This window comes from Camellia sinensis, chromosome 1 (genome assembly GCF_055761805.1).
Source record: "Camellia sinensis isolate YWXY chromosome 1, ASM5576180v1, whole genome shotgun sequence".
Classification (NCBI taxonomy): Eukaryota; Viridiplantae; Streptophyta; class Magnoliopsida; order Ericales; family Theaceae; genus Camellia; species Camellia sinensis.
In genome coordinates this window covers 211,849,066-211,858,655 of record NC_138961.1, presented here as the reverse complement: position 1 = coordinate 211,858,655, position 9,590 = coordinate 211,849,066, and the positions used below count along the sequence as shown (strand labels likewise).

Sequence of the window (9,590 nt, the reverse complement as noted above, 5' to 3'; positions counted from 1 at the left end):
TTTATTTGAAAAATAAAATATGTAGAAATGGAAATTATATAAAATTTACTAAAAAAATTAATATAAATATGTTGCAATAAACACACTCTTAATTAAATTAAAATATCAACTATAGAAAAAAAATTCAACAATGACTAACCAAGAAAGAATCACATAACAATATCTAAACCCAAAAAAAATAATAAAAAAATATTTAAACAATAGATACATCTCAGTGTATAAAGTGATTAATCATCTATAATATGATGTCAAAACATAAAAGAATTTACTGTTCAACAATTGAAAAAGTAACTCAAACAGCAAATCCAAATTTTAGAGTTTCCTCTAGAGTATTATTGTTGTGTAATTTTTTCCTCATGTGAGTTGCGATTATATAAAATAATATAGGAAATGAAGTATAATTTAATATATAGAACAACTATAAAATTTAAAAGACAAATCCATAATATATAATTGATATTAGGTATAGAATGATGCACAGCAAGATATATAAAAAAAAATAAGGCAATTTAGCATTAAAAAAAATCCTAACACCTTTGAAAGAATTAAGAAGAAAAACGTTTTAGTATTAAGTTTGTAGATTATTTCAATTTACCATGAAAAATATATAGAAAATAAATATTTGTGAAGTAGAATCCATATAAAATAGGTAAAGTTAATGTAATTTAAATTAGGTTGGGTTTGTATAAAACTCTATATCTAATTAAGAAAATACATACTGATGGGGCTTTCTTAGAAGAAAAAAAAAAAAGCTCTTATAATATGCTATCTAAGGATGAAAAAAATACTACTTTTAATAATATATATATATATATATATATGATAGTAAGTAAGAATGTCAATGGGATAGAGCGAGGCTGGATTGGGTTGTGGTATACAAAGGAGGATCCTCTCCAGTTCAGATTTTGGATTGGAGGACGCTATTTGGGCCTGTGAGGCCCATCATGAGTTCCGTTTCGATAATTTGAACAATTTATTTTGTTAGGCACTTCGTGTATTTTGAATTTCATAGACACCTACAACAACATGTTTATTTTCTTAAAAACAGATCTTGAGGTTATTAATTAATTTTTTCAGAAAAAGAAAAGAAAAGGAAAGGAAAGGAAGCATATAATGCTCTTTAAATGGGCATTGAATGGAGAGGTCTCGTTGAGTTTGGTGAGTCTATCTCAATGATTTAAATTATTTATTTTTGTAAGTTTGATTGAGTCCCCAACAACTTAAAAAATTCAAATTAAATGGTCATTAGTGACTAAATAGACCAATCACATTATTTAAAAAAAAAAAAAAACATGACAAGTACAATTTAATAATAGACAATATTAGATTATCTTATTTTTTTACATGAAAATTTTTCTGTAAATTCCAAGATCAACAACAAACCTTTAGAATTAAATACACAACTCCACTCCATATTAGATCATATTCGTAGAACAATAAGTATAGGTAAATAGTTGAATAACCTAATTAATTAGAATGTTATTTTTTCCCTTTAAAAGCTTCCACTTTGAGATGGGTTGTCACGTAAATAGTTGGTAAATATTTGAATAAATTGAGGCGTATTGTTCATAGAAATATTTAGGCATTGTTTGATTTAACATTTAAAGCACGGTTTGGATCAAAAAATAAAAAAGTTTGTTTGATTAACAAACTTTTAATATACAACGCAAAATTCAATTTTCTCTCTTATCTCTCATTCTCTCACGTTCTACACATCAATCAATAAAATTTTCTTTCACACTGATAAAAAATTTAAAAAACTTATAAATCATTTCAAAATTCATAATCAAACAAATTTTTAAATTTTAAATTTTTTTTAATAACTTATCTTTCAAAATATAAGTCAAAACTCATTTTAAAAAGTAAATCAAACGGAGCCGTAAGGTAGTTTTCCACAACTTGGGGCGGTCACCTCAGCAGCCCTCCTTGTCCATCCCAGCATTTACTCGAATTTTCCTAAGAAAGATTATTCTTGTGGACGTGTGTTATGTATTATTAGTATTAGAGGCCAAGTCTTATCATCTTGTTAAAATGATTGCTTGAAATCTTCAACTTCGATGTATAAATTATAATTCCCCCCTCAAATCGTCACCATTCAGAATTCACAGTTGCAGATATCTAGCAACCATGTCCAAAACCACAATTCAGGTTAAATCACGGCCGTTTATCAGAGACAAGTTTTCTATATTTTTCCGAGCAACAGTGTTGGTTGCTCTTTTCATGGTTTTAGCTCTCTGCTCATTCTATACTAAGCCATGGCCTAAATTCTCCACTCCGAGTTCATTAATCAGCTCTAAATCAGAGGCTGATGACACATGTCACGACCCGATTGACGCAACGTTCTACGATGATCCGAAACTGAGCTATTCCATCGACACACCAATGGAGAATTGGGACGAGAAGAGACAGGAGTGGCTGAAGCATCATCCCTCGTTTGCCGCCGGAGCAGGGGAACGGGTTCTCCTCTTGACGGGATCACAGCCGTCCAATTGTAAGAACCCGATTGGTGATCATTTCTTGCTTAGGTTCTTCAAAAACAAGGTTGACTACTGCCGAATCCACGGCTACGATGTCTTCTATAACAACGCCTTCATGCACCCGAAAATGCCCTCGTATTGGGCCAAAATACCCATTGTCCGGGCCACAATGTTGGCCCACCCGGAGGTTGAATGGATTTGGTGGGTCGATTCGGATGCGGTGATCACTGACATGGACTTTAAGCTGCCGTTGGAGAGGTACAAAGCCCACAACCTTGTGGTGGAAGGGTGGCCCGACTTGATTTACAAGTACCGGAGTTGGATTGGGGTTAATGCTGGGGTGTTTTTGATCCGAAATTGCCAGTGGTCCATGGACTTTATGGAAGCATGGGCTAGTATGGGCCCACAAACGCCAAACTACAAAAAGTGGGGCCAAATTTTGAAATCAACGCTGAAGGATAAGACCTATCCTGAGTCGGATGATCAATCGGCTCTAATTTACTTGATCTTGAAAAAGAAGGATAGGTGGGCGAACAAGATTTACATTGAGAATGAATATTGCTTTCAAGGGTACTGGGAGAGCATAGTGGGAACATTTGATAATGTCACCAATAAGGACATGGAATTAGAAAAGAAAGTGCTTGGGTTAAGGAGGAGACACGCTGAGAAGGTGAGAGAGAGTTATGGAGAGATGAGAGAAGATCATCTCAAGATCAATGGATACGGGAAGGGTAGTGGGAGGCGGCCGTTTATCACGCACTTCACCGGGTGTCAGCCGTGTAGTGGCAACCACAACCCTATGTACGCCGGTGATTCTTGCTGGAAAGGAATAGAGAGGGCATTAAATTTCGCGGATAATCAAGTACTTCGTAATTTTGGTTTTGTGCATCCGAACTTGCTGGATTCTTCTTCTGTGTCGCCTTTGCCATTTGATTTCCCTTCACGAGGGATAGATCATTACAAATCTGAGTGATGTTATAAAAATTGTATTTGATAGGGTTTTAGAATTATTATTTGAGAATAGATTTGTATTTTAAGTTTGTGTATTTTATAATTATAATTTGAGTGTGAAAAATTTGTTTGATTATGAATTTTGAAAAGAGTTTAAATTGAGTGATGTGATATATGATATTGAAAAATAAATATTTTAAAAAGTAGGTATACAATTAATTTTTTAAAACTGTAACCAAACAAAACACTCAAACTAAAAGAGAAAATTAAATTTCAAAAACTCGACCAAACATAATAGGATCCAAATATCACATTGTACACTGAGCCATTGCATATATTTTTTTTGCCCTCATTTTCTATATTTAGTACATCTCTTTGCGTCATTATTAGCGTCACTTTTAAGAACTAATAAAGCCTCCGTTTGGGAAGTGGGTTGACTTTTTGATTTTTTGACTTTTTTAATTATTTTAGCCTGGGCTAAAAAGCTTGATTTGGGAAGGGCTTTTTGACTTTTTGGTTTTTTTGACTTTTTTAGTTAAAGAAGAGTGTAATGATTATGGGTTAGATGTGATGTTTTGTTTTTTATGACTAAAATAGCCAAAAAAGTCCGAAAAAACCCTTTCTAAACGGACCCATAATAGGATCAAATTCTTCACAATAATCTTACAATGATAGTTTAAGTCAAAACATAATCAATGGAGATGGTTTAAACACAAACATTCCTGTAATCTATTGTAAGTATATTGTTGCTGAGAATCCTATTCAAAATGTTCCCAAGTGATTCTATTTTAAATAAACTAAAAAGGAAAAGAAAAAAACAATCATCATATTAAGGGATTATTTGGGATGTTCTAAATAAATATACTTTTTGACTTTTACAAAATATGGGTTGGGTTTGAAGTGGTGTGGTAGAGAGATGATGTGACTTAAATAAGATGATGTAACTTAAATAAGATAATAATTTTTTGACTTTTTGACGTTTTTAGGACACCCCAAACTAGGTCTAAATAATCTACTAATTATTTACTACAACAGATAAATAGTGCCAGTTATGTTGTGATACGTACTAATAAATAAATTTTTTATAGCCAGCTAAACTGTGAATTATATAATCTTGCTTTTGTGTTCCTTTCACATGGTGTGAGTGAAGTTTCCCTCCACAAGTTCATTAATTTGAAGCTCAGAATGATGAATATGGTAGGGGAATGTACGGCAGAGAAATATTTGCTTCGCTCTGTACCTCCTTGCTGCCAAGCTCGTCTCACTCTATTGGAACTTTGTCACATTGTAAACATAACAAAGGTGAGCTACCCGGAGGGTGGGTTTGCCGGAAAACCCCTCCGACGGTCAAGTTAGCTTTCTGGGAAAAGAGAGAGGGCAGAGCACTGTAGAGAGAGAGAGAGAGAGAGAGAGAGAGAGAGAGAGAGAGAGAGAGTTTAAGGTTGCTTACCACTAACATCTGCATGCTCCTTCTTTTCAAGGCTGGCCATGCAGCCTCAGAGATTGTGGGCGCACTACCTTTGTTATCCTTCTTTGAACAGGCGACTGTGCTCCCCTTTACATTTCTTACACGTGTAGAGACCAAAACCTCCAAACAGTGTTTGTCGCATCGCCTAATGGTATTGAACCGAGCAGTGATTCCCCTCTTCTCATCATTGGTCCATGTGGAATATTGAACCAAGCTATTACTTGGTGAAACATAAATATTATGTTGGATAGCTACTGCCGAGCAAAATCAAACCGGTCCATCAGAACCGAATGGATGCGAAGCGCACCGTTCGACATCTCGTCCTCACACAATGATCTCATGGGCCATCTCAGTCCCCACGTCTGCAGTTCGAACTGTCTATAGCTTGGCCCAACACATCCGTGCGGACCTAATCAAATCCCATGTTCCGCGGGATCCTAGCTCGGCTAAGCATAAGCGTGCCACCATATCCAATGCGGACCTAACTCGGCCTCAACAATGCAACCATGCTCACCTTACATGGCCCAACACCAAAATCCGTGCTAGCATAGTTCGGCCCACTGTTCAATACAAATCTCTCTCTCTCAATTGCCCCTTAATCCCATCTGAGCTGAGCGTAATTGTGAATCTCATTTCCAACCGAGCTATCCCTTTTGGTTGCTCGTCGAGACTTGTGCCAGTAGTCTCGTCATCCATCAATCAGCCGCACTGACAACCCATCATTTGTACTGACAGTCCGTCACCTCCATGCCACTTGCCGTTTTTCTATTCGCTCTGTGCAACCCCATAGTTGCCATCCTTATGTCGAAAATTCAAAAGGTTGCCACCCCTTTGTTTCCCCTCATATATACGCGCTAGAAGACAAAAGACCCCCATCACTATTCATCTTATTTCCTACCCAAAACCCTAAACCCCTAAGCTTCTACCATCACTGTCATCGTTGCTGTTGTTCCTGTCGACGTCCTTCCCAGCATTTTCTATCGTCTAGGTCGTTGCAGCAGAGGACGAGGTCGATTGAACCTCGATTTGGCTCCTGAATCTGTGAGTTTTCCTGGTCCCTTTCTTTTTTACATCACTGTTCTTCATGTTCTTCATTTGGGACTGTTGGTATACTGTCGATGCCCCTCTCATGGGGTAAGATTGATAGATATTCGTAGAACCTAAGCAAAACCGGAACCAAAAACATAAATGGGGCCCCCATGTCTTTCATTTCCCTTAATCTTAGTATATAGCCTTGAGTTTAGGATGAACTGATCGACTTCTAGGAAAAATCGAGCTAAATCCCAATTTTAGATCCACAAATAGGATTGAGAAGGGCTGAAAATGGTTTGTGGTTCTTCTAAGCGACAGCGACCACACTGGAAACTTGTAGGGATCATCTAGTTGAGATAAGTGCCAAGTAGTTAGGACAGGGCCCAAATCTGACCTAACATGTTAGGTTTTACAACCGATCTAAAACCCAAACTGAGTCAAGATTGAGAACGCATTAGAACTTTTGCCGAGCTAGGCTTATTTTAGATCCGCGCTATAGACACCCCATTTTTGACCGTCCTCAAGACTTGGTTGTGCTTGTAGGTACACCCAACAACTAGTTCGACTGCTCGCCGAGTACTCGACTATCGCGGCGGAGCGTCACCGGTTTGAGCTTCCCGGACCTTGTATCCTTTCTGCCCTATTTTTGGACCTTGGCTAGGTCCTTTCAGAGTGACCCTTTTGGTGCACTGCCGACCATGGCATGGAACTGCCGACCATGGCTTTGCTCCTGCAGGCCATTTATGAGGCCCTGTCGGCCATCAATGAGCCACTGCCGGCCATTGCTGATGGCCGGCACCCCCCCTATCTCAGCTGATTTTCCTCCAGATCTTTTGAGCCAGCTGGATTTTCATTTGCTCCCCTCCATACACGTGTATGGATGGATGAAGGCCTTGCAAAACTTCTTGAAGAAGCTTTGGCTTTTCATTCCTCTATATAAGGAAGAGGCTTCTTCCTTAGACAGGGTTCTGAACTTTTGAAGAGAAAAGACTTCTCTTTCTCTTTATATTGTGTGTGTTTTGTGCTTTGAAGTTGGATTTCCTTGCACTTTTACACTACAACACCTAGATATACACCACCACCATTGAACCAAGCTTCTTGGGAGGTCTTCTTGAGGTCTGAAAGCAAGCTTCCACCCCCTGAAATTGCTGGTTTCAAAGAGGGTCTTCAAGGGTGAGCATTTCTCCAATTTTTGCACTTTCTTGTACCTTGCTTTAGCCCACTTTACATATTGATTTAGGCTTTGCTTATAACTGGAAAAAGTCTTTTTTTTAGGTTCTTTTTAAGTTCGGTTAAGGTCATTTTGCTATTTGGGGTGTGTAGCCCCCTTGCATGCTTTGTTTGGCTTTGTTTTAAGCCATATCTTGAGGCCTCCGAGCTAGCCTTGGTTTGGCCTTCCTACCACTGAAATCCAGTGGATTTTTAGTGGTAGAGGTGTGGTTTTGAGGTCCTAAATCAGAGGGGATAGTCCCCTCTCTTTATGTTCCTCTTTGCTTGTATTTTTGGCCTTCCAAAGGACCATCCCTCTATGCATTTTTGAGGCTTGGTTCAGGCCTATTTTTGTGACTTCTAGGACCTGCCTTGGCCCTTTCCAAGGCTGGTTTGGTCATGTCTTGCTTGCATCTAGCATGTGTAGTGTAACTCCATCCATAGCTTATCAAAGTAGCATGTATGCTTGGCTTTTGTTGAGTCCATTTCAGTCCATTTTTGGTGATGCTTTACCATGCCATGAACCTGTTTTGGGTTGGTTTTGTTACTCTATGCTTGCATGATGCACTTGTAGTGTAAATCCCCTAAACTAGCTTCATATGCTCCATGCTTTGCCATGTCATTTTAGCTTGTTTGGTTTACATTTCAGCATGTATTTGGCCATCATTTGGCATGATATGACCTTATCCATAGTTGGTTTAATCATCCTTTGCATGCTCCATATAGGTGTAGAACAAATCATGTTTACTAGCCCTTTGTGCATGATGTTTTGAGTCATCATACTAGCATCTTTTGGCTTTGCTCAAACTTGATTTTATGCTTATTTTGAAGTGTTTTAGGACTATTTTAGGCTTCCATGTCCATACCACTCATGCTTTGTATAGCTATAGTGTAAATGCTTAGGCTAGTCTTGGGTTTTGAGGCCTCTACCATGCCATACATATGATGTTTGCATGCCTTGCCCTCATTCCACATGCTATTTCAGTCCATGAAATGTTGCCATACACTTGCATTTGACATGCCTTGAATGCTTTGTATAGCTTGTGCTTTATGCCTCAAGAATGAGATTTTGTGCATGCCATTAAGCCTAAGCCTTTGGCTCATCATTTCAGTGCATTTTGGGTCTCATTATACTATGATGTAACTCTGTTTTTGGTTGTCCAAGTCATGCCATGATTGGTTCTAATAGGTGCAGTGCATTGCCTCTTTTGTAGCCTTGCATGTCCTATGTTTTAGCATTGTATGCTAGCTTGCTTTGGCCTACTTCCATGCATGTTTTAGTCTCATATCAGTATGTACTAGGACTGTTTTGGGATGCCCTTGCCATATCCTTCATGCTTCGTATAGCTGTAGTGTAATTGGCCTTGCAAGCTCGTGTTCCGGTGATTCACGCATGCTATCCTCGAGCTATTTAAATGATTTGGCATCATTTATCATCTCATTTCAGTGCATATAGTGTTATTACACTTGCACTTTTGTCACTTCCTAGGAACTTTTGAGAGTTGCCCTTTCAGGCCCCTTTGATGAACCTTTCGCATTTCGCATGCTTAAGTGTGTTATATGGCTTAATTCATCGCTTTGGCTACTAATTTGGGCCTAGTTGAGAGCCGTCCATCTTTGGTGTAAGCCCATCTTACCATGTTGTCGCATGCTTGTTTCATTTCGTATGTTGTCGCATACTTGTTTAGCTTTGCATACCTAGCATGCTCACATGTTCATGTTCCATTTTGTCATGTTCATGTTCATGTTGTCATTTTGTCATCTGAGTTTGTTTCAAATTCCATGATTGTATTCCGGATGCACGTCCTCAGGCCTTGTTAATGCTGCCGAAGTATGAGTGCGCCTCTACCTCAAGTGTAAGCCTGCTTCAAGTCAGAATGGTAATTAAAGCAGCACATGTGGTCTTCACATGCAGATGTTATCTCTCGCCAATATAAACAAGGTGTACTCTTTTGAGCTGAGCGTGTTGCCAAGTCCTCCGAGAGGTAAATCGGAGGCACTGAAGTACATGTTTGATGCCCCTCTATTGCATAGGATGTGCACTTTCATATACACTTTTGTTGCATGCATAAAATATGCTTGCTTTCGATTCCGCATAGAATATGCTTGCTTTCGATTCCGCATAGAATATGCTTGCTTTCGATTCCGTATAGAATATGCTTTCCATGATTGCATAGAAAATGCCCCCATACTTGCATAGAAAATGCATCTTATCGCACTTCTTTTGTGCACCTCACTCGCACTGTCTTGTGTACCTGTATTGCATTGTTTTGCACATCTCTAACATGCGCTGTCACGCACGTTCTACTTGCATTGTTATGCACGTTTCAATCGCATTGTTATGCACACTCTAGTTGCATTGTTATGCACACTTCACTTGCATTGTTATGCATGGTTCTAGTTGCATTGTTATGCACACTTCACTTGCGTTGTTACACACATTCCACTCGCTT

The 9,590-nt window shown here is 38.4% G+C and overlaps 1 protein-coding gene across 1 annotated transcript; it reads left to right on the top strand.

The window, feature by feature from the left end:
- The first annotated feature begins 1,925 nt into the window (after window positions 1-1,925).
- LOC114309668 (galactomannan galactosyltransferase 1) lies at window positions 1,926-3,588 on the top strand. The gene has a single exon (XM_028255452.2). The coding sequence runs from the start codon at window positions 2,128-2,130 to the stop codon at window positions 3,448-3,450; it is 1,323 nt and encodes a 440-aa protein (XP_028111253.2). The 5' UTR covers window positions 1,926-2,127; the 3' UTR covers window positions 3,451-3,588.
- The last annotated feature ends 6,002 nt before the right edge of the window (window positions 3,589-9,590 follow it).

What these genes read in the sequence shown, in the direction of transcription:
- LOC114309668 (XM_028255452.2), top strand. Translation starts at nt 2,128, where the DNA reads ATGTCCAAAACCACAATTCAGGTTAAATCACGGCCGTTTATCAGAGAC.